We start from the raw sequence: 26,158 nt of genomic DNA on the forward strand, positions 1-26,158 counted from the left end.
GTTCTTTTACATTGTCTTATACTGCTAGAAATTAATTTACCACCTATTTACAGAAAAATGTTCAAACATTTGCCAATATTCTTCTGACCTGTCTGCTACATTTCTTGTAAAGGAATTTTATTCCAGCAACACAGCTGCTCTGAGAACTTGCTGGAATGACTCACCTTTAATCCTTCTGCGTGGAATACAGACACACCCTTAGCATACAGCTTCTATCCCAAACCATATAGGTAAGATTAGTTGGTAGAAAGAAGCAGACATGTTTGAAAGTGATAGTTAATTGAGGGGCATACAAAGTGATGAATCAGAGACAGATTTGACAGAATGAGTCAGAGATAGAATATACTCTACTCCCTGGACAACAGACATGCAGGAGAGGCTACTTACAAGAGCAGTGTAAAAAGAGAGAATAAGTACAGTTGAGAGGCAGTTTTCCCAGGACATTCTTACAGAGTCAGGTTGGAAAGAGAAGAATCTAGACACATGTGATGACAGTACAGGCCAGAGAATATGAAGGAGCCAGAACATTAGAACAAATTACCCGAGTTAGTTTGAGGCCAAGGACAGCAATTCAGTGAGAAGCCAAGAGAAACTGGATTAAATCAGTCAGCTTGGAAAGGAGTTTAATCCAGAACAGCTGAGTTGAACCAGACAGTCAAAGATCAGAAAGAGCTAAAAAGGGTGCACTTTTTCAGCAGTAAGCCTCTGAGACGACAATTACATGTCTAGAATAAATGTTACATTTACAATTTCTAACACAGTCTCAATGAATTCCTGTGCTAACTTGAAAGGTACAAATCCCAAATTTATCAAGTTCTATCCCACCAAACCTAAAGTCTTAATACACTTCTTAATTTCTAAATTTCTTAATACATTGACCAACTAGGCAGTGACCTACATGATATGGTTTAGTCATTGTCAACACTGGTACTTTTATCAGTGGTCAACAAATAAATGGACATGTTTGTACTAATGCTTCTAATTTCCTTCAGTCTATCCGGCAGTTTAGTAAATTCTATGTACTCTATTTCCAAATTTAATCTGCTTTCAAGACACTCACTTTTGTTGTTTGCTCTGTCACTGCTTTAATGTAGATCCTCAAATATTCCAGCATGTAAATGTCTGACATCAATGCCATATGCAACATGAAGCACAGATTTAATGGTATTTGTCACTTGGTTAAAAATATATACCAAAAAAGCCAAATTCTGACTTCTGTAGTCTCTTCACAAATACTGGGTGCAACTCGTTGCATTACTCCTGACACATACATTGAGTCTTTCCCTAAGCCGTATTTTGCTACTGTCATCCATGCCACTGTGCATTTGCTCATACCCAGACCTTCAGTCATACAGTTTCTAATGGAAAATGATTCTTCCTTGTATTCTATATTCTGTTCATACTTAGGTTCCAAATTTGAATATCATCCACAGTATCATGCTTTGGTCTAGCTCTCAACTGTCTTAAGCTCTACTGTAATCATTTAGTCATGTATCTGGCCGAAAGACCTAACATGATCTGGGAATACACACACACACACACACACACACACACACACACACACACACACACACATATTCATGACTTAGCCAAAAGAAAAAGAATAGAGTACAATGCAATTAGATGTCTTACAAACTGAAAAGAATGTGAAAAATCTATGTAATATTTTATATGATATGGATTACAATTTCAAGAAAGCAGTTTTACTGGAAAACAGAATTTTGTAATTTTTAAAATTAAAATATGATTAAATTATTTTGCTCTCTCTTTTAACCCTTTCCCCTGCCATGTGCTACCTTGCTCCCAAATTCCCCAGTTATTGTTGTCATGCATGAGTCTATAAATGCAACTTGTTTAGTGTTGCATATATATAATTTCAGTGTTAACCATTTGTCTTTGGATAGCCAATTGGGGGGGGGAGGGGTCATCCTTCAGAGGGAGAGCAAAAGTTTATCTTTTTCTTAGCAGTTATTAGTTACCTAAAAGGAGCTATATGCTGGAGCCCTCTGCTCCCCTTTACTCTTTCCTTGTACTTTGAAGTCCACGAACCAGGACAGTTTGGGCAAGCTGCAGATTTGCTCTTTCATTTTTCTTTCTTTATTCCCTGGAACAGTTTCCCCCAATGGTTTACATATCTTGAGTGAAGCCCCAAGAACTGTCATGCTCAAGATGAAATAATGCTGACCGTGGGAGGAAAGCATGCTAGCCCCCCTCTGGAAAGATTTTATTTACATCCAAGTGCTCTAGGGAGCTGAGTTCCTTCTCCCTTTGCTGTGTGCTCTCTCTTCTTAGAAAAGGTGGAGTTTGAGAAGAGGAAACAGGCTATTTTGCAGTGCACCTCAGGCCCCACTGTGTCAAGCTCTGTTTTGTGCCCACAGTGTCAGCAACACAGGGAGAACATGCTGCATCTGAATTTTAATTATAATGGCAGTAAATACTCCTTGTGAGCCCAGAAGAAGCCACTCTTCAGGTTTGCTCTCTTTTTGTAGAGAAGTCCTTGACACAATTAGAGGGGAATTATCAAAGAGCATAGCTGAGACCAAGTTCCTATCGCAATCTCAATGTACACTTACATCTAAGAAAGTAGTAATTATAAAAATAATGCTATTAGGCGATGCTCCAGCAGAGGGATTTTCCCCACTTTTAATGCTTGCTCTGGTTGGTTGTGACTGAGTTTCACTCTCCAGCTCTGACTGGTCTTGTTCTTGAAGCAATCACCCTGCTTCTAACTCCCAAATATTGTATGACATAGGCATAAGCAACCATTCCTCTGAACTTTTTTTTAAATTTTTAATATTTTTTATTACGTATTTTCCTCAATTACACTTCCAATGCTATCCCAAAAGCCCCCCATACCCCCCACTTCCCTACCTACCCACTTCTTTCAACTCTATTTTATCTTTAAATCATTACTCTTTATTTTACTTGTATATAAGTTGAAATAAGATACCCTGTGTAGCTATATCTGATTCCAACAAATTCTAATTTTGTAGCTAATCTTATTTATTTAAATCTTATTTCTATACCCCCAGATTATTTTTAAACAAAGTGTACTTTTTTATTAATAATTTGTAAAGATGTATATAGGATTTGTATGGGGAGATTCTAATAAAAGTCAAAAAACAGTTTATTTTCATTAATGAAGTTCATCTTCTACTTGGGAGCTATATTTTGTTACTTCAAAATTTAAAGGGCATGTGGAGTTTTCATTGCATATTGAATTTGTTGGAACTGGATATAGCTACACAGGGCGTCTTATTTTAACTTATATACAAGTAAAATAAAGAGTAAAGATTACATGAACATATGATTACACAAGCTAACACTGTCCTTGTGATTAATCTCTTCTGTACACAGTAGCACCTAGAGTTCAGGAACGCCTCTCTTCTGGTCACCTAGTAACTTTTCACTGGTTAACAACAAGCTGAATAAACTCTTAGGTTGCAAGAGAATGCTCGGCTAGCTTACTTGGATCATACTAGAGACTTTAGAAGAAATAACCATTTCAAAGTTTCAATGTGCTAAACCTTTAGGTCTTGCTGACAGGGGAGAAGTACATTATTATTTTTTTTTTTTGAGCTTAGAAATGGATACAGAAGACATGGGGTCAGGTAAATTAGGTCAAATATTGAGGCAGATTTGGAGACAAAACCAAATGTTAAAGAAGGCACTCCTAGGTGATGATCTCTGTGACGGAGCTGGTGGAGCCACATGGACAGCCACAATGATCTTTTTGGGTCAAAGACTCAATGAAGCTCTTTATCAACTTTTGGAACACACTGCAGGGTCCCTTCGGTCTACCTGCCAACAGCTGTATATACTACTTGACAAGGATAATCAATATATCTGGAGACAAGGCAAGTAGTCTCTTTTGTTTGCTTGGACTTACGTTTTGTTTTAAAATACTCATTTTGGCAGCATGTAAGAAGGGCTATGTATAGAATACAGAGGGAATGTAGAATCTCTTTTTACAAGAAGCTAGCATTGTTACAGGGAAAGTAAGGGAAGACAGTATTCCACAGGGTTTAGAGGTTCCTCCTACTGGGGCACAGATGAGTGCTTTAGGCTTCTTAAGTAGCTGGGATCACATTGTAAGGAAGGGAATTTAGAGCTCCGCTAGGAAATAAGTCCAATATAAACTAATACCTAAACAATGAATCAGAGCCAAGCAACAGGAAATTCAGGTGCTCAAAAAGACTGAAGCCTTAGAGGTAGGAAAGTACAAGACTAATTAAAGCACAGCAAGCAGTTTTTCTGTATTGGAATACCATGTTCTAACTCTAGAGTCATTTGAGCCTAGTCCTATTAATTACAAAAACACTGGAAAAACGTGGAAAATGAGAAAATCACACTGTAGGAACCAGAATTACAAAAACACTGGAAAAACGTGGAAAATGAGAAAATCACACTGTAGGAACCAGAATTACAAAAACACTGGAAAGACTGGATGAGCTAGGAGAAGAAACTGGATCCCTAATATACTGAAAGCACAATATAGAATATGACCAGATGGAAGTGTGTGTGCTAAAATGTACAAGTATTGAGAATGTAATATCTACAGAATATGGTCTTAGTAGCAATGCTTTCAGAATTTAGGTGGCATCATGAAATCCAGAGCCCAGACATACAGTGTCAAGGGGAGTGTACAGGTCTATCAGGCAGGAATCCAGAGTAGATAGCACGAAGGAGTTCACGATCAGTGAACATCAGAGAAATGTGTCCCAAAGCTGCATGATCCCAGAATTATCAGCAGGAGCTCAGGACCGGTTAGTCTAAGGAGGGGATTGAAAACAGTCTTAGACAACAAGCCAAGGCAAGTACTCAGCTACCAGAAAGGACCAGTTCAAAACAAACATGGGATCTCAGACAAAAGACAAAGAATAATTTGAACTATAGAGCAAAGGCAAGCCCAGACTAGTGAGAAGATGATCTGGTGACACTGAGATGTGTGGATTCTGGATACAGGTTCCTATTCAGAGCTGAGAGTACAGAAAGGTTCAGCCTGGAGGAACCCTGAGAAGAGAGATGCACAGATGGAAGCCTGGGATGAAATGAGGATGGAGTGAGAAATAGGTTGACTCAGATATTGATGATGCTTATAGCCTTAGAGTAGAGCAGTTTGTTTAGTTGTCATTGATTAACCATTTCAGGATCTAGTCAGAATAATATGGCTAAAATTACTCTTTAAGAGATAAATTTGGCAAATTTTAATGATCACATTCTCAGCATGGGGAGGATCAAATTTCCCACCAAAATTCAGTAAGTGTGTCATAAATAAAACAGTTGTAGCTGTTCTGATATTTTCCTGTCCAGGGGTGTTCAGGTAATCTTACATCTGATATTTAAAATGGGTAATTGATACAGTATAGTATCACCCAAGCCAAAGGAAAAACTCTCAAATATAGCAAATGATTGCGCACTTGTTGACTCCATTCTTATTTGGAAGAAGGTATCATCTCCTTTATTCAAAAAGTTTAAAGCATGCTCATGCATAAAAGGCATCAGTTTCACTTCTTGGCTACTATGTTAAAAGTAGAGTTTTCTTTCATCCTAGTTATGTAAGTGCTAAACAAGGGCAAATTGAGCAGCCTTTGCCTTCATCTACATAGAAGCATAATCTGACTTAGTTTTTATTTCTTTGTGTGTATATATGTGCAGAAATTATCGCTTTCATAGACTGCCTCATGAAAATGAATGAACATTTGGGGAATACTGCTATGCTTCTAAAGAAAGAAGAAAAGGAAATGTGTAATTTATGCAGCATGCATGAGGACCGTACTCCACAGCAGACAATATCAGCCATTCAGGATACCAAAGCAACAGACATTGCTCCAAGAAGGGAACTAAATGTCATGGAAACAGCTACTGTTGCTTCTACAAATGCAGGGGAGAGCCATTCTACCAACCAGGTCCAGTTAACAGAAAATAAAACACAGATAAATTCTGATTTAGGGAAAAAAGAAAACAATGGCCCATTGAGTGGAAATGTAATAGGGCAAGAAGAGTCACAGAGCACAGTGTTCCCAGATAATGCAGAAAATGAAGATGAAAAACAAATAGAACACGTGACTGCTGAGAACATAAATGGTAACAAGAAAGATATTCATGATGCAATCCAGACAACAGCAAGGGAAATTCAAGAGACCTCAGAAAGCCAAAGAGAAAAGATTACCACATCCCCAACAGCATGGGATGTCTCCAGTAAGGACATGAATAATCTTTATGAGTCAGAGAGTCTAAAACAAAAGAGTAACATAATGGAAAAGGAGTAAGTAAAGGAGCTTATATATGCCTACTTATTCGTGCATTCTCTGTAGTCACTAAATGTCTTAATCCTGCTCTTATGATAAACCACCATAAACTGGTTTGTTTTGAATGAAAAAACTTTGATTTCTCACAGTTCTGGAGGCAGAGACAAACAAGGCATAGGAGAGTCAGTGGCTACTGAATGCTTAGTGATACATAGATGGCAGCCCCTTTCCTGCATTCTCAAATGGTATAAGGGTCAAACTAGCTTCAAAGTAGATGTAAATCAGTGATTCAGGTTAAAGTGTCACCAACAGAAATGCTTGTGGTTGCTACTGCAAAAATTATTCTGTTCTTCATAATTTTAGGAAACATGGATATTAAGGAGTACTTTAAAGGAAAAATAGTTAGTAATGAAAGTATTTACAAAAATTGTTCATAAACACTTATATATAGTAAAATTAAATTTTTCATGAAAAATGATTTTAGAATTTTAAAAAAATTAAGAAATTGCTAACAAGACTATATAAATAATAAATTTATATGTAATATATATATAAAGATAATTTTCATCAATCTTTAAATTTTGTCTTCAGAACTCCAGGACACATATGGGTAGGCTTTTTACCGCTTTTAAAGATAAATGTGCTTGTTCACACCTATTTAACTCATAAAATTGTCAGGAATTTTTGTTTTGTTTTTGTTTGTTTTTGTTTATTTGTGTTTTTCAGATTCTCTAAAACACTATGAAATAAAAATAGGGAGAAATACTGATATATTATATGAGCTATATTCCCTCTACAAGGTAGCAATAATTCCTGATTTATATAGCTTGGTATAATCAAACCTTATTTCTCCAGATAAATGCAACATTTTCTTTAGCAATGTGATACAGTAGGAAAATATTTGGGGAACAGGGCAAAATTCATTTTTATTTGCTCTCTTATTATTAACTAATTTATTGACAGTGGGCAACATGCTTCATGCTTTCTGCTTTCTTTTTATTTGTGTGTTTGTTTGGGTATCAGTTATTCTTATTCTATACTTACTCTTATTTTTATTCTTATTCTTTTATTCTTATTCTCTCACTTATTCTTTCAAGTATTTGGTGGCAAATGAGACAGTAACAGAAAGTCCTGGTGTTGGGCTTTTCTGCGAGTGATGACACACAGCTAAATGATAGGGACTTTAACTCTCCTATCTCTCTTCACTGCTGTTCTTCACCGGTATCCATCTCTGCCTAGCAGGTTGATGCTCTACTGTGGAGACACACAATGCAGTTCCTGGGAAAACATCAACAAGTGTTTGTTTTTTACCAAGTATTTTTGCAAGTGCTTTTACTTACATTGATCATGGGACTTCATAAAAATGAAACAAAAAAAGTGATATACCCACAGCAAAGAGAACTTAATGTATTCTATAGAAGAATGTCTCAATGCTTGGAAGACCTCCACGGTTTGAAAGAATTACTGCTCCTGACAAACAACTTCTAAAGGAGCCAAGATGTGGCTTCCTATTTCATTTGAGAAAAACATTGACACTTCATATCTTCCCATTCAGAAATGACTCAAAGAACCAACTAGTGAGTCATTTCGGCACCACTCCCTCTAACACCTCCTCTAGGTGTTCCCTGGTTAGCGACTTCCTCTTTGTGGCATTGAACCAGTTGTGCTTGGCTTGCATATTTACAAAGATGACTCTCCATTGCAGTCCCCCAGGCTAGGAAACCATCAAACCACACAAAAGTATATGTAATAAACAAAACCTTACTTAGAAATTGTTGTGGATCCTCAACCTTAATTTTCCAAAAGGCTCATCTTTTGGGGTTGCTGTACTAGTATGTACACAAAGGGGTAAAATTTAAACTAGTGTGCTCTACTTAATAACAAGACAAGTAATATTTAACTAGTACTATGGAGAGCAGATATATTTACAAATCTCCTGTCTACTTTATTTATCATTTGGGAACCACACCTTGTAGTAGTGGGTACATTGATATGTTTTCCAGGAAACAGAAGAGAGCATTCCTGAAGTTATTTGAATCCAGTTCTCTGAATCACCTGTTCAATAATTTTATCCTTTTTCTGAAAAATCATTATCTCTATAAATAAAAAGTTAAACAGGTCAGCATGTTGAATAACTTTTTAAAGTTCAGAGTTGTATATATAAATAAATGGTCTTTATGAGTTAAACACTTTAATACATTTCTTTATGAAATTATACTTAAAATCTTTTCAACAATAAATGAAAAAGTGCTAGAAGTTAATTAACATATGCAAAAATAGTGCTGTTACACATAGATTACCCTCATTGATCGTCAACATTGCCTTTGTTAAAATTATTTCTCTGCTGTGAAATGAATAGCATCGAAGGGGAATTCCAAGTTATTGGTTTTAACATAGGCATCAAATCATTACTGAACATACAGTTGATTCAGATCCATTACTATTAGAGAGGCTTAACTATTTTATCTCATTCAAACTTCCCATGATCATAGATTAAATCTCAGTTTCAAGTAATAATAGATGGAATGGACATTATTTACAGAAGATTCGAGAAAGGTGTGACAATATTTGAGAACTTTTGCTTCCACACTAAAGGTGCATCAAGTCAACTATTAGTTCTAAAATTGAACATCTATGAGTATCTATGAACATCTTTGTAGCAAGGTAAAATCTCAGACTCAATTTCCCTATCTGTAAAATAGTAGAGACAGCAGGACTTGACACAAAAGCTATTAAAATTCAGCAAAACTCTATAGCCTAAAATCTGACCCACCGAAAGCATTAGCCTATTAACTGGTCTGAGGGGTTATGATACTCATTTAGAAACAAACAGATAGGAAATGCCTGGCTTCAAATTTGAATTCAAATTTATAAGGCTCTAAAAATCTTTGCAAAAATTGTGTTGAAGAGAAATAAAATATTTAAAATAAGAATTTCAGATGATGGTCTCAGGATTAGAAATAGTCTATTCCTATTTAGTAGAATTAGCGCGCGCGCACACACACACACACACACACACACACACACACCCTTCAATAAACATCACAACTTGACCTAGTGTACAATTTCTGTACCTCATATTCATCACTTCCCCTTGAGGGAATAGGCGTCATACAGATCCCTGGCAGGTAGGCAGACAGGCAGGCAAATAAGAGGCTTTAGGTAGATTAATGTACTTCATACCTAAACATTTAAGACAAGCAACTTCCTCATTCTTCTTCCTCTCCAAGTCAAGGGCATGCTGACCTTTTTCTCTCTAGAAGGAAGTGTTCAGAATTTTCAAGTTTTACAAGACAGGTGGAAGGTGGAAACTGAGCTCCTGTGAAAGGGATGAATGAGCATTTCTTCTTTGTAAGAGCAGTCAGTGGCCTGCAATGACCCAAACAAGACATTTCTGAGGGAGAAAAGGAATCCTCTCTACCTCTAACCATATGAAGAGTATGATTACCATTTACTCCTTTTTTTTTCTTTTTCTTTTTCTTTTTCTTTTTTTCTTTCTTTTTTTTTTTTTTTTTTTTTTTTTTTGCTTTTTCAAGACAGGGTTTCTCTGTGTAGCACTGGCTATCCTGGAACTCACTCTGCATACCAGGCTGGCCTCTGAACTCAGAAATCTGCCTGCCTCTGCTAAGATTCTATCTCTTCGTTCTCTCCCTGTATCTCCTCCCACCCTCTGTCTTTTTGGGGAGAGGAGCGCATACGTGTGTGATTTTGCTTTCAAGAAAGATTAATTGAGCCTTTCTTTCCCCTGACATTTCATTTTTAAATCATCACAAAAAAGAATTCATCCTGGTAACCCTAAAGGACCTACCTCACCATTAAACACACCACTCTCCTCACAGTTAAACTATTTAGTTGATTAAAAAAAACATGAATAATCTCTGAATTTTATTATAGGCTGAATAAAAGTGAGGAATAAATGAATCACTTTGATAATGAAGGTAGAAACTACAATTATAGCTCATGTACTTAGCTGACATAACTAACACAGTATAGGTAACCTCCCTATAATGTGAAGGCATAGATGTTTTTAATTATGGTAGAGTTGAACATTTAACTCAAAGCTTTCCTGTGACGTAGATATAATTTTCACCTATAATACAGGAAACTGTGGCATATAGAGATTGAGCATCTTTTTGATTACAGAGTTAATTAATGGGAGAAGTAAAATTCATATCAAAGCAATGTTCCTCATACTTTGTGTCCTTTTGGGTTTGGCTGTACAGTACATGCATACAATAGTTGGAAAATGAGGTTGAGACTCTTTTTCTTTTTCTTTCTTTTTTTTTCTGTAGGTATCTTGCTGTTCTGAGTGATGGGACTGATCCTCAAGTCTCTTGTTACATTACAGCACCATTACACATCCTACAGTGGTTTGACTGCCAGATAACTAATGACATGAGCTCCTTTATAGTGAGTGATAATGAAGAGTTGGTCAGCAATGTCATCACTGTTGAATGCTCAGATAAGGAAAAGAAAATTCCATTCCCAATATGCATTACAATTCCATTCAAGGCATGCTACAAGGGAAATTACAGAGACATCATGGTGAAAATGTCTGACAGAAACTTTCAGTCAAGTTACCTTATCCCAAATTTACTGGAAAGAATGAGAGGAAGTTGTAAGGTTAGTAAAGTCTGGGCTATAACTCTATATGGTGTTTGTCTTTTCTTATATTTTAGAATATGGTGTTGTAGTGTAATAATAATTGTTCTGTTGTACACGTGTGGACCCATTTGTGTTAGCAACTTTTTTGTGGGAGAATATATAAAAGTTGAATACTTCATTTTTGCATGCTTTGATAAATTTCTCAATTGAATTTAGTCTAAATATTGAAAATTCACCTTGTACCTAAATATTATTATCTATACTGAATTATGTTAGCTAAATGCTTTAGCTATAATTTTATGATTTTTTAAAAAATACCATCTATAAAGTTCAAACAGTAGAAATTATCTGCCAAACTTATTATTAGAGAACTTGGGCCTGGGACTCAGCAAATATTACTTTTTTTTTTTTTACTTAAAAAAAGAAAAAACAACATAATAGCTAAATTAACCTCATGGTATAGAATAACTTCATAATAACATGTCTAATATGTCAGACTGCGGCCCACACTGAAGCATTAGAATCTTCAGATGCTATAGTTTTAGTTTTTATTGTTCATAGGGTGGGAGAATTTTACAAATTAAAAACAATATGCATTCACATTCTTTGATAAAATTATCAATTAAATCTAGTCTAAGCATTGTTACCTATCCAGCATTAGTTAGGTTAGCTAAGCTCATAAGCTGTAATTGTTTTTGACTAACTTTATTACCAAAGTGATTGATTTATTCATCACTTTTATTCAGACTAAAATAAAATAAAGTGATTAATCGTATTTTTTTTAAAGTAAAATAAACAGTTGGCTTAACTTTGAGGAAAGTGGTGCCTTTATGGAGAGATCCTTTAGGACTGTGAGGATAGATTCTTTTTCCAGATGACTTAAATATAGAAAGTCAGGAAAAGGAGCGTTTTGGCTAATCTTTGTTGAAAGGGAAAGCACACATGCATGAGCTTGTGCATGTGCCTCTCATCTCAAAGAGAGAGGGACAGGGGAAAGAGAGGGAGAGAACAAAGAGACAGAATCTCTCAATATAGAGTGTAATCAGAATTGTACATTTGGTAGTGAGGCGCTGGACAGTACAGAAAAATACCTCTGGTTCCCATATCTGTATATAGTGTGAAATTAGATGAATCAAAGCACCCCTTTGTGATTTAAAATTTTGATTTAAAAATAATATAATAATGTCTGCCTAATAAGATCACAAAAATTAAGTAAACATACCATTTAAGAACATGGGGGCAAAGCTTTTATATAAGCAAGCTGTTGATAAGTTATCACTATATGAAACAGACTTTATTGTCAAAATATTAAGGATTTCTATGTCACAAGATCAAATGTTCCTGATACAGAATCTAGAATTACAAAATTTAGTATTGTAAAGTTGATGAGGACTCGAGTTAAGGGTTTTCTGTGGGCTACTTCACTTAATTCTAACCAATTAAAATATTTATCTTTTTATATGCAAATATTGCTTATTTGATTAGGACAGAGAAAATTACATGTTGAAATCTTTCTTTGATGACATGCTCTGTCCTTTTGGTTAGGCTACAAATAAAACCGAGGTTATATAGTTGAACAATAAAGCTAAGTCTGTTCTTATTATCCTTATTCATTAATATGGTTTAGAATAGTTCCTATGAATATGAATGTCTGATCAGCATTGCTCTAGAGTAGGCTCCTTAATCTTGGCAAGTCTGCGTGTCCTTTATAACAAGTGCTTTAGAAACTGCTCACAGTACAAGTGCCTTTCCCAGATGAGCTTGACAACGTTTTGTGACAGAATTAGTTGAGACACAAATAAAATTAAGAGGACCATTGTCTACTTAAAAAAACTGTACTTTTCTTTACATTGTAGGCTAGTGATAGTTATCACTGGTTTTAGCTCAAGAACATTTGAGTTCTGGCTACCTTCCAACGTTTTATGTGGGTTCTATGACATTTAAACATTCTAGTTCTCAAAAGCCTTTTTATTTTCCTCCAGTATCCGCCAAGTGTGGTCTCAGTGCCCAGCAACCACTGCTTGTTCCCAGGAGACCTTTTTCTTCTCACTACTTCCCTCTGGCCACTGAAGAGGGATGATTGTGCTCAGAATTTTCCCAATTGTGATATTGTGAAATGTTTCCCTTAGTCAGCTTTCAAATGATAGATTATTTTCCATTGTGAATAGCCCTGAGATGTTTGTGTGTGTGTGTGTGCATGTGCTGTTATCCACTCATGCTGGGTACAGTCTAGCGGCATCTGGGGAAGTGAGAATGGAACACATCGCTTCTTAGACTGCCTCTTGGTTGAAAGTGTTGGTGATTATACACATGGATCATCTTGCTTTCACTTTTGGACTCAGTTCCATTTTGCAAGATTAAAAATTTGAGTATGTGGCTGAATATATGATTATTTATATGAACATAAGTAGATAAGGAAGAAACAGTGTATCACTCTGCAGTTTTCTGTTTCCACCGCAAAAAAATGAAATAGACAATAATTTTTATTATGGCATCTGAAGATGTGATTTGTTAGAAAGAAGAATTTGTCTGACAGTACATATGTACAATGTTAGAGCAAAATGTCCAACTGGTAAGATTCAATTCCTTTAAATTCTGTAAAATAGCACAGAAACTTCTAGATAAGATCAATATATAAAATTCATTCTAGCCAAAAAAAAAAAAAAATTCTACCCAAAGATGGCTAGGAGTGCAGCCAGAAGCAATTAAAATTGTGAAGATAGTATGACTATTTATTATACATGTGTGATGATTTAATTTACGTTACACCATAAATTTACTTCTCACTTCTTTGTTGGGAAGTCCAAGCTTGAGAAACTCTTAACTATCAACTTATCCTTTGTTTCAACCAAGGGCCACCTATGCTCCTTGGATGTGATCTCTCCACACCATAGGTGATTATGGATAGTAGGTCCTTTCTGTTGGTGTTTTGGTTTTGTTTGTTTTGTTTTTGTTTTTGTTTTTTTTTGACAGCCCACAGAGTATGCATGTCATATGTACTTCTCCAAAACAATGCTATTGTTTGCTTCAGCAAATTGTCTTTTACTCCATGCAGGGGACTTGTGCTTCAGTCTATGTTTACAAGTTGGGAATGTTTTCTGTAGTGTCATGTTTAAAAAAACAGTCTTTCACAGTTACAAAGAAGGGGCTCACTTGGAAGTCCAGCATGGATGCCAGGATATCCTTCAGTTATCCTGCAGGAGTTTTCAGTTCGCCAGTGCTTGTACAATTAAAGGTAAAAATTCAAAAGGGAAATTGACTTGATGTTGTGATTCAGAGGATGCAAGCCTTCCATATAGCCATAATGCTAGTCCTCTCTTGGACTTGGAGTAACCTACTGTGAGTTCAGTGATGCAGCAAGCATTTTGTGCACATTCTGAAATATATTATCTGCTTTTTATTTGTAAGACTTTCCTAAATAATCGTTTGCATTACTTGTTTATTTTATTGGAAAAAATGCTGATATCTAGAAGACAATGGATGACAAATTTGGAGTCATTTATATAAATCCAGATTTCCATACAAATTGTTAGAAAGATAAGAAGCTACTGGTCCATTCAATTATTGATTGGCATGACATTTGGATTCTATTTGCTAAAGAAAATTAACCTTCATGTGATAGATATTTAGTGTATAAAAACACTATTTACATAATTTACATCTCAGAAGATTTATTTTCTCCAATAATATTCCTTGTCATCCCAGCCTTGTCTTTCCCATTCTTTCTTTTCTATTTCTTTTTCCATTAAATACATTTTATTCACTTTACAACCCAATATTTGCCATTCTCATTCTCCCAGTACCATCTCATACAATTTTCCCCCATTCCACCTTCTTCTCTTTTGAGAAAGGAAACCCCCTCTAGGTGCCAAACAACAACCCCCACACTCCCTCACACCCCATCCCCACCACCTGACCCCACCCCATCCCACCATACCCCACCTTACCCCACCTTCACACATCAAGTTGTTGCAGAACTAGGCATCCTTTCCCACTGAAGTCAGACAAGGCTGTCCATTTAGAGTGGAGAGATCCACAGGCAGGGAACAGGCTCAAGAACCTGGAACCTCTGTTCCAGTTGTTGGGGAATCTGCATGCAGTAAAGCTGCTCATCTGCTACTTATTTGTAGAGGGGCTTAGGTCCAGCCTGAGCTTTCTCTTTGGTTGGTGATTCAATCTCTGGGAGCCCTCAAGGATCCAGGATATCTGAATCTATTGGTTTTCCTGTGGTGTCCCTGTACTCTTCAGGTCCCTTAATCCTTCTCTTAACTCTTCCTTGAAACTCCCAGAGCTCCATCTAATGTTTGGGTGTGAGTCTCTGCATCTGGTTCCATTTACTTCTTGGTGGAGCCTCTCAAAGGAGAGTCATAGTAGGTTCCTGTCTGCAAGCATAACAGAGTATCATTAATAGGGTCACAAATTGGTTCTTGCCCATGGGAAGGGTCTTAATTTGAGGCAGTTATTGGTTGGTCATGCCCTCAATCCATCCTCTATCTTTGTACCTGCACATCTTGTAGGCAGGATACATTTTGGGTCAAAGTTTTGTGGGTGGGTTGCTGTCCTTATATTTTCCACTGTGAGTCCTGCCTGATTAAAGGAAGTAGCCAGTTAGGATCTATATCCCACACTACTATGAATATCAGCTAGAGTTACCCCCAGAGGCCCTCTGTTTCCTCTCTCCATCCTAGGTCTTTGGCATGTCCTAAAGATTTCTCTCCCCCAAGCTGATCTCCCTTTTCTCTCCCCTACCAGCCTTACATATAATCTCCTCCACCCCCCAATCCTCAATCCCACCTAGTTCCTTCTTTCCATCGACCTCAGATAGATGTTTATTTTGTTTCCCTTTCTGAGAAAGATTCAACCATCCTCTCTTGGACCCTCCTTGTTATTTGGCTTCTTTGGGTATATTTGTGGCTAATATCCACATATAAGCGAGTACATTCCATGCATGTCATTTTGGGTTGGGGTTTCCTCACTCAGGCATTTCTTTAAAGGTGATTATCAGCTGTAGGAGTTCTCTGTTGTAACTTTTGGGGTCACTTATGTATGCTATCATATCATCTGTGAATAGAGATACTTGACTTCTTTTCCAATTATATTCATTTTTCTTTTTCTTTTTCTTTCTTTCTTTTTTTTTTTTTTTTGGTTGTTTTACTGTTCCAGCTAGAATTTCAAGTACTATGTTGAAGAGATATGGGGAATGTGGACAGCTTGTCTTGTCACTGATTTTAGTGGAAATGCTTTAAATTTCTCTTCATTTAATTTGGTGTTGGCTATTGGTTTGTTGTATATTGCCTTTATTCAGTTTAGGTATCCATTTTGTATCCTTGACCTCTCCAAGACTTTTATCTTGAAGGGGTATTGGAATTTATCAAATGCTTCTTTGATATCAAGTGAAATGGTTATGTGGTTTTTTTTTCTTTCAGTTTGTTTATATGGTGGTTTATGTTGACAGATTTTCATATATTGAACCACCCCTGCATCCATGTGTTGAAGCCTACTTGATCATGGTGGATGATGTCTTTGATTTGGGTTTGTGAGAATTCTATTGAGTGTTTTTGCATCAATCTTCAAGAGGGAAATTTGTCTGAAATTGGATTTAAGATCTTCTTGTGCTTCAGTTTCATTAAGATGTCCTGGGTTTGTTGTAGCAGGATAGCTGGGCTCTGGTGATACCATATTGCCCTGGATGTTATTATTCTAATGTTGCTGGTTGTTGTTGTGTGTGTGCCTGTGTGAGTATATGTGTTTCTCTTCTATTGTTCTAATGATGCGAAATTATTTATTTCTTGTTTTGTATTAAGTATAGTTAACCTCATTTGTTTGGAGTTTTTCTTCTAGTATCCTCTGTAGGGCTATGTTGGTGGAAAGGTACTGTTTGAATTTGGCTTTATCATGGACTATTTTGGTTTCTCCATCTATGTTGATTGAATGTTTTGCTTACTATAGTAGTCTGGACTGACTTTTATGGTATTTTAGAATCTGCAAGATCTCTTCCCAGGCCCTTTTAGCTTTTAGAGTCCCAGATGAGAAACCAAGTATAATTCTGATAGGTATACATTATATGTTACTTAAACTCTTTCCCTTGCTCCTTTTAAAATTCTTTCTCTCTTATGCATAGTGTTTTCATTATTATATCACAGAAGGATTCTCTTTTCTGGTCTAATCTTTTTCATGTTCTGTATGCATCTTGCATGTTTTCAGACACCTAGTATTCCTTTTTTAAGTTAGAGAAATTTTCTTCTAATTTTTGTTGAAAATTTGTTCTTGGCCTTTGAGCTGGGACTCTTCCTCCTCTTCCTCCTCTTCCTCCTCCTCTTTCTTCAGCTATTCCTATTCTTAGGCATGGTCTTTTCATAGTGTTCCAAATTTTCTGGATGTTTTTGTCATGAACTTTTTAGATTTTGCATTTTATTTGACGAATATATTGATTTCTGCTATTGTGTCTGTCTTAGTCAGGGTTTCTATTCCAGCACAAACATCATGACCAAGAAGCAAATTGGGGAGGAAAGGGTTTACTTAGCTTATACTTCCATACTGCTGTTCATCACAAAAGGAAGTCAGGACTGGAACTCAAGCAGGTCAGAAAGCAGGAGCTGATGCAGAGGCCATGGAAGGATGTTCTTTACTGGCTTGCTTCCCCTGGCTTGCTCAGCCTGCTCTCTTATAGAACCCAAGACTACTAGCCCAGAGATGGTCCCACCCACAAGGGGCCTTTCCCCCTTGATTACTAATTGAAAAAATGCCTTACAGTTGGATCTCATGGAGGCATTTCCTCAACTGAAGCGCCTTTCTCTGTGATAACTCCAGCTGTGTCAAGTTGACACAAACCTATCTAGTACAGTATCTTTTACACCTGAGACTCTCTCTTCTATCTTCTGTATTCTGTTGGTGGTGTTTAGGTCTGTAGTTTTTTTGTTCTCTTTCCTAGTTTTTCTTTCTCCAGGATTGCTTCAACTTGTGTTTTCTTTGTTGACTCTATTTCCCTTTTCAGGTCTTGGACAGTTTTATTCATATCCTACACCTGTTTGATTGCATTTTCCTGTATTTGTTTGTATTTATTTCCTTCCCCTTTTAATGTCTCTACCTGTTTGAAAGTATTCTGTTGTATTTCTTCAAGGGATTTACTCATGTCCTATTTAAATCTCTCTGTCATCTTTATAAGAGTGGATTTAAGATCATCTTCTTGTGCTTCAGTTTCATTAAGATATCCAGGGTTTATTGTAGCAGGATATCTGGGCTCTGGTGATGCCATATTGCCCTGGATCTTGTTGAGTGTGTTAATATGCTGTCCTTTAGGCACCTGTTTTTCCCTGGTGTTGGTTGGATGATTCTGATGGCAGTAGGACCTCTCAGGAAGGGGGGGTAGGGGGGACGCCTCTCAGAAAGTTTGTGTGTGTGTGTGTGTGTCGGGAGGGTGCTGTGAGCCAGACAATGGAAGTGAGAGTGCACTACTATCTTGGCTGTGCCTCAGGCAGACCCCATTCTGAAGTCTGTGTCACAGGCATACCCTACTCTGCAGGCTGTGTCTTGGTCATACCCAGCTTTGGTGTCATGCAGATGATCCAAATAGTATGGTGGTCAGGCAGGGTTCCACGCTGCTTAGTTTTGGGGCCTCTGAAGGTTTCCATGAGTAGACAAGGTACTGTTGGCATCTCACAAGGCTCCTCTGGACCAAGGAGCCAGGCCAGAGTTAGACAACTTTTCCCTGTTTTAACTCAAAAGAGAACAGAAAAGAAGCATAATTGTAATAGCTCACTCACAAACATTTTATATAAACTTTGAATTATGTCAGCTTTTTTATTATTTCCATTGTTATGTGAGAAGAACTAAAGTAAATATAATCTTGTTTTTTACCTTAGTGCTTATAATATGATCTAAGAATAATTACATGGTAATTCATGTTTTTTACTATTTTGTTGTTTATACTTTAGATTATTTCTAAAATAAACATGTGCGCACACACACATACACACACACACACAAACACACACACACACAGATGTGTATCTTAAAATATTTTGTTCAGTTATGTACTTTTACATAAACTATTTTCTTTCCAGTCAAGAATGTACAGAGAAACAAAGATATGTTCTCTAAAATTATTTTAGGGGCATATCAATACTTGCAACTTCTGACTGTATTGTGCCTATGTGTGTTTGGGTGTCTATAGATGGACATGGAGATATTTTTCTTTCTTCTTCGTTTAGATCCAGCCAGTTGACCCTTCTCTAGTGTCATATTTAAAAGCACATCAAGATCCTTCCTATTCAGTAATGTCCACCAGTCCACTGATCTGCATCCAGCATCCATCAACTCATCCCTTTCAGAAGCCAGTCACTGTGTTTCTCCCTTGTTCTCCTCTCCCTGAAAAGAAGAACCCTGAGTCTGAGAAAGATCACAGGAGACCAGAGAGTGCAACAGTGCACAGGAGCCTGCCAATACCCTCCTACTTCAACAGGTGAGTTGGAGACATTACTATTGCTAACTGACTTGGTGAGAGAAAAGGAACCTTCTATGATTAACCACAATCAGGTGGTTTGAATTTAAACATCACTAATAGTATGAAGTATGCTTGTATTGTTGACCCACAATAGGAAAGAGTTTGGTTCTAATGGACCCGAAAATGTGCCATGTGAAAAATGGTGATTTCTAGTAATATAGATATAAGAGTAATGCTTTCAGCCAGGCAGTGGTGGCGCATGCCTTTAATCACAGCACTTGGGAGGCAGAGGCAGAGGCAGGCAGATTTCTGAGTTCGAGAACAGCATGGTCCACAGCGTGAGTTCCAGGACAGCCAGGACTACACAGAGAAACCCTGTCTCAAAATAAATAAATAAATAAATAAATAAATAAATAAATAAATAAATAAATAACAAAAAATAATAATGCTTTACAGAATATATGATATTGTTAATTATGAGGATGCAAAATAGTACTTACAATTTCTTCACTCAATGTAAGAAAAGGATTAATTTGATTTTTAAAAATAAAAATAATTCTCATTTACCTATATGTGGATCCCTTCTCTTTGTTTTGAGAAATAAGGCTTGAGTCCTACATACTGTTAGCTGAGAGGTTATTCTGCAGCAGGGTTATTTTGTATATATTTGCTTGTTCTGTCATTTTATCCATGTGAAGACTTGAGCACAGTGCCATTAAGAACCTCTATATGTCTCCTAACATGTGAATGATGCAGTACTGACCTGAGCTCAGACATTTCCTCTCCATTGAGTAGCTAACATTTGTCGGGGTAAAGGGTGAAATCCTCTTTCCTAACATGCTTGCAATGTAAGAAACTTGGAGCAACACTATGCAGATTTGTGGCTGGGGAAAGAAATCAAGATTCTTTACTACAAAATTAATGATAGAGATTCTGGACATAGACATGATCTGGGTGTGCACAACTTTGCTACTTGATGTCACCACCTTAGCCAGTTTCTAACCCATTTTCACACTTCTTCTTTACATATTTCCATCATCATATGTCTATTCCAATCTGCCATATAATTTCTTCACATTCCAGCTCAAAATACCTCAAATGATAAAAAATACTATGACCTCTAAAATTATACTTTAAGACAATATTTGAATCATTGTTTTTAATTTTTTCTCCTCAATGTTCGTGTTTGCGTTTGTCACTTATTAAAAGTTCCTAGATTCCTGATAGTCTCTTGCTGCCTATTAATTTTTGTATCACTGTCTTTGCTTTTTAAAAAATTTTACACATATTTATTTTCATTTTTTGTTTACCAATTCTAATATTCTTAGTCTCAAGAGTTCCTGCTTGTAGCTATTGCTTCTGTTAGGTGTGATTCATGGCTCTATTTCTATATTTGGGAACTTTAAATGCCTGCATGTGTACTATATGATTTCTGATGGCATGAAATGGAGCTGATTTCCTCAGATGATGTTTAGTTCTGTCTCTGTTGAGATCCAGCTGCTACTTCCAAGGGACTGCTCTCAACGGTCTCAATATGCTAAGCCTTCATTTTCACTTTTCCAGGATGACTGTGATTCTAAGGATGGTCAGCTTCATAGACTACTTGATTATGACTTACTTCTTCTAGCTCCTGTTTCTTGGTTATTGGACAGGCATATTTACCCACATGGAAACTCCATTCTGATTGTTCCTTCTGCTGTAACTCTGACCTTACCTTTTTATTTTTATTTTTATTTTTATTTTTATTTTTTTTAATGAAAGCTTTGGAAAATTCTTTTCAGATTCCCATGCTTATGCAAGCCAAAATATTATATAAAATCATATTTATTATCATCTAACTGTTTTACTTTGTGGAGAAAAGGCCCTCAGGTTATTCATTTCCAACTTATTTACCATTCTGTGTTTTATATATTAAATATATACTGTTTTTAGAGAATCAACTGAAGAAAGAGATACGAATGTTATAGATGGTAACATCACACATGATGTATTGTTCCTAGATGCTAGTACTGTCTGGTCCATACAGGAAAGACCAATATATATCAGCATAATAACAGTTTCAATAAAACACTGGTTCAGAGAACTATACAACAAATAAAATATTTCCCATTTGTCAAACTTGACGCTTTCCCTTTGAGAAGTCTTAAAATGTATTATATACTTCTGTATTCAAGAATGTTAAGTTGCTGACGTGTTATAAGTCCTGTTTTAGAAAAGCAAGAGGAAGCCCTCTTGAATATTTCCCAGCAATATATCTTTCTACCCATGGACAAAAGTATTTAAGTGCCAAAAGCGATTTTTTTTCTTCCTTCCTTCCTTCCTTCCTTCCTTCCTTCCTTCCTTCCTTCCTTCCATTTTTCTTTCTTTTATTTTTCATTTATTATCACGGAAAATTCCTTGAATTCCTTTTATGTGGCATTAAGGGAATTATGGACAGGTAGCAAAGGCACAACTATTGGTTGCTGTTAGATCTGTCAATGCAGCCTGGATGGATATTTATCATCCTTTCTCCCTGGAAGATTATCTGAGGGGAGTTAATGTACAGTTCTTAAGATCATCTTTTCTGTCCAGTCGGACTCAGTAGGAGATTTCCATGTTTGTCAGTGGAACTTCTCTAAGGAAACTTTAACCTAAGTGGAATAACTCTATCTCCCGAATACATGGCTGTTTGACATTAGAAGAGATTTGGACTCTAGAAATAGAAGAGCAATTTGTTGGTTTGTTCACATTTTAATATATACAGTAATTTTTTTTTGTGCTTAGAAATAGGTGCTCACTAGTAATATAGAAAAAGAAAGTAATGATGCCAGGAAAATTGTTATGTACACATAATATTTGTCTTCCATATATAGGTCTTCCTCTTTTACTATTTGCTCCATTAACAAACATGCATTATTAAATGTTTCATTTTATACTTGGGAAGGTGAATTTATGTATCTCTTACTTTCCCCAAAAGAGTCTTAATAAATGTTATCTCATTTGTATATTCCCTGGCATTGGACTTTGTTGCCTTCAGAATGGATAGAGATATATTCAAAATAGAAACCAGAGCCTTCTGAATGGAAATTGATTGGACTCGTCACCCTTCTTTTTCTATGAAGTACATTATGTACTTCATAAATAAGAAACATTTTCTTCCTTCCTTCCTTCCTTCCTTCCTTCCTTCCTTCCTTCCTTCCTTCCTTCCTTCCTCCCCTCCTTTCTGAATTTGACAATCTAAACCTGCTGAATGGGCGAAACAAACAAAACAAAACCAGACACAAAGAAGGAAATTTGAACATGTGTGACCTATGCTGATCAGTAACACCATATAGACGGAAATACATGGCAATTCTAGCACTGTTTGTATTTCCACATTTGAAAAAAAATTTTTGTTAGTGCTTAAGGTGCAGTGTCTCTGTGAGCACAATCTCAAGATACAGAAACTGACTTAAATATGAGCTTAACATTGAAGAGTATGCCGATATTTTCAGCAATTACTTTTGGAACAGTGGCATGAGCTGTTGGATGTGCTAATATTGACAGTTTATGTAAGACCCTCAGCTGTCACAAGTAGACACACATCCAAGACACACAGTAGATTAGGTAATGGAGTCTGTGATGAGTGTAATTGGGACTAAGAACAATGTCATTTAAGCAAGACTTCTAAAAGTTTATGACTTGATAATTTTAGCAAGATAGTTGAACCAAGAAAAATACTTTTCTCTGAATGGTTCAGCAGATAAGGACAGTGACTCTTCTTCCTGAGGGCCCAGGTTCAATTCTAATTCTCAGCTCCCACTTGGCATCTCACAACTGTCTGTAACTCCTAGGTCTGACATTTTCACACAGTAACACATACATGCAAAAAACCACTGCATATAAAATAGGAAAAAAAATCATTTGAGTTGAAACCCCAAGGTGATTATATTGGTAACAAACATTATACTTGTACAAACATTATACATTGTACAAAATTTGACCCAGTAAAGAGTCACCAATTTAAAAAAACAAAAACAAACAAAAAAAAACTATGTAGAGAACAGACTACTGGAAATCAGTATGCTATATAGCCTAGCTAGTATGACTATGTATATCTTCCCTGTCCATTAACTTTCTGTCTTAGGGTTTTTATTGTTGAGATGTCCACTGTGAACAAATCAACTAGGGAAGGAAAGGGTATATCTGGCTTATACTTCTACATCACTGTTCATCATTAATGAAGGAAGTCTGGGCAGGAGCTGAAATAGAGACCATGTAGGAATGCCTGATCAGCCTGATTTTTATACAACCCAGGACCATGTACAGAAGGGTGGCACCACTCAAAGTGGCCTGTCCCACATGAACCATGATTCAAGAAAATGCTTTACAGACTTTCCTACAGACAATATGATGAAGCAAATTTCACAACTGAATGAACCATTCTCTTCCTGGGTAACTGTGACATGTATTAAGCTGACAAAAAGCAGGGAGGGAGCACTTCTGTTTGAAACCAGGTCCATCGTCAGCATACATAATTTATAAGCTGAATTGGCTTTGAGTGAAGAAATGCTATGTAAAAACGAGTACTTTAATATAAATTAGTTTTCTGAGAAAAGCTTAATCCTAAGATGTTAAAGACATTCACATTTAAAGTCCTATGTATTATGTATATCACAAAAGGAATGTTCTGAAAGTAAAATGTGCTATGAGAATTTGATGATGTAATTGCTTGAAGCACATTTTTTTTCCTTAGAGATCAATAGCATATTTATTTTAGTGAGCATCATCAAAGAATCTGGTGCTATTTGGGGAGGAAATGAACATTTTTTTAAATAAACAATTTCTATAAAGAAGTACTATATTGCCTTCTGGTTTCCGTCTGATCCCATTCCACCATGCTCTATACCCAAATACTGCCAGGAGAGAGCTGGTCTCCCAGGAGTGTGGACATGCCTGTGAGCACAGGTAAGGCCACTACTTCTGCTCCAAAGGACCCTCCCAGAACCCTCAGGAAACAGGAGCAGCCTGGGACAGGATCCTTCTGATTTCCATCTGCACTCTGGAGCTGACCCTGTGCCACAGCTCTCCATACCCCAAATTCCTCCTGGAGAGAACAGGTCTCCCAGGAGTACTCAGGTGCAGAAGATATCATAGAAAACATTGACACAACAGTCAAAGAAAATACAAAAGGCAAAAGCTCCTAACCCAAAACATCCAGGAAATCCAGGACACAATGAGCAGACCAAACCTAAGGATAATAGGAATAGAAGAGGATGAAGATTCCCAACTTAACAGTGTCAGCAAAAATCTTTACCAGAATTACAAAAGAAAACTCCTTAACCTAAAGAAAGAGATGCCTCTAAACATACAAGTAGCCTACAGAACTCCAAATAGATTGGACCAGAAAAAAAAAATTCTTCCTATCACATAATAATTAAGACACCAAATGCACAAAGCAAAGAAAGAATATTAAAAGCAGTAAGGGAAAATGGTCAAGTAACATATAAATCAGACCTATGAGAATTACACCAGATCTCACCAGAGCCTATGAAAACTAGAAGATTCTGGGTAGATCTCATACAGATCCTAAGAGAACACAAATGCCAGCCCAGGCAAAACTCTCAATTACCATAGGTGGAGAAACAATGAAATCCCATGACAAAAACAAATTTACACAACATCTCTCCAAAAATCCAGCCCTACAAAGGATAACAGATGGAAAATGCCAACACAAGGAGGGAAACTACACCATAGAAAAAACAAGAAAATAATCTTCTTTCAACAAACCCAAAAGCAAGTAGCCACACAAACATAAAAATAACAGGAAGCAACAATCACCATTCCTAAATATCTCTTAACATCAATGGACTCAATTCTCCAATACAAAGACGTAAACTAACAGATTGGATGCTTAAACGGGACCCAGCATTTTGCTGCATACAGGAAATGCACCTTAGTGTCAAAGACAGATACTANCTCAGAGTAAAGGGCTGGAAAACAATTTTCCAAGCAAATGGTAGGAAGAAACAAGCTGGAGTAGCCATTATAAGAACTAATAAAATCAATTTTCAACCGAAGGTTATCAGAAAGGATAAGGAAGGTTACTTCATACTCATCAAAGGAAAAATCTACCAAGAAGAACTCTCAATTCTGATCATCTATACTCCAAATGCAAGGGTACCCACATATATAAAAGGAATTTTACCAAAGCTCCAAGCACACATTGCACCTCACACAATAAGAGTGGGAGACTTCAACAGCCCACTTTAATTAGCGGACAGATCATGGGAACACAAACTAAATACAGACACAGTGAAACTAACAGAAGTTATGGACCAAATGGTTTCAATAGATATGTATAGAACACTTCATTCAAAAACAATATAACTCCTTCACAACACCTTATGAAATTGATCCATTCTTATCTCTCTGTACAAAGCTCAAGACCAAGTGGATGAAGGACTTCCACATAAAACCAGATACGCTGAATTTAATAGAAGAGAAAGTGGGCAAAGCCTCAAACACATGTGCACAGGGGAAATTTTCCTAAACAGAACACCAATGTCTTATGTTCTAAGATAAAAAAAATCAACAAATGGGACTTCATAAAATTGCAAAGTTTCTGTAAAGAAAAGGACACTGTCAGCAGAAAAAACAAACATTAACATCAGATTTGGAAAATATCTTTACCAATCCGAAAGAGGGCTAATACCCAATATATACAAAGAACTCAAGAAGTTAGACTCCAGAGAACCAAATAACCCTATTAAAATATGAGGAACACACTTCTTTGGTGTTCGTTCTTCTTGAGTTTCATGTGTTTTGCAACTTGTATCTTGGGTATTCTAAGTTTCTGGGCTAATATCCACTTATCAGTGAGTACATATTGTGTGAGTTC

At 36.5% G+C, this 26,158-nt stretch overlaps 1 protein-coding gene across 1 annotated transcript in view; it reads left to right on the plus strand.

Annotated features, from left to right (window-relative positions):
* Positions 1-3,430: 3,430 nt before the first annotated feature.
* Dthd1 (death domain containing 1) overlaps positions 3,431-26,158 on the plus strand; it is a 71,519-nt gene continuing 48,791 nt past the window's right edge. Inside the window, exons 1-5 of the mRNA XM_021163991.2 lie at positions 3,431-3,857; positions 5,659-6,268; positions 10,544-10,874; positions 13,912-14,091; positions 19,067-19,317. Coding sequence (XP_021019650.2) covers positions 3,587-3,857; positions 5,659-6,268; positions 10,544-10,874; positions 13,912-14,091; positions 19,067-19,317 — 1,643 coding nt within the window. The 5' untranslated portion in view covers positions 3,431-3,586. The remainder of the gene's footprint in view (positions 3,858-5,658; positions 6,269-10,543; positions 10,875-13,911; positions 14,092-19,066; positions 19,318-26,158) is intronic.

The sequence above is a fragment of the Mus caroli genome, chromosome 5 (genome assembly GCF_900094665.2).
Source record: "Mus caroli chromosome 5, CAROLI_EIJ_v1.1, whole genome shotgun sequence".
Taxonomy (NCBI): Eukaryota; Metazoa; Chordata; class Mammalia; order Rodentia; family Muridae; genus Mus; species Mus caroli.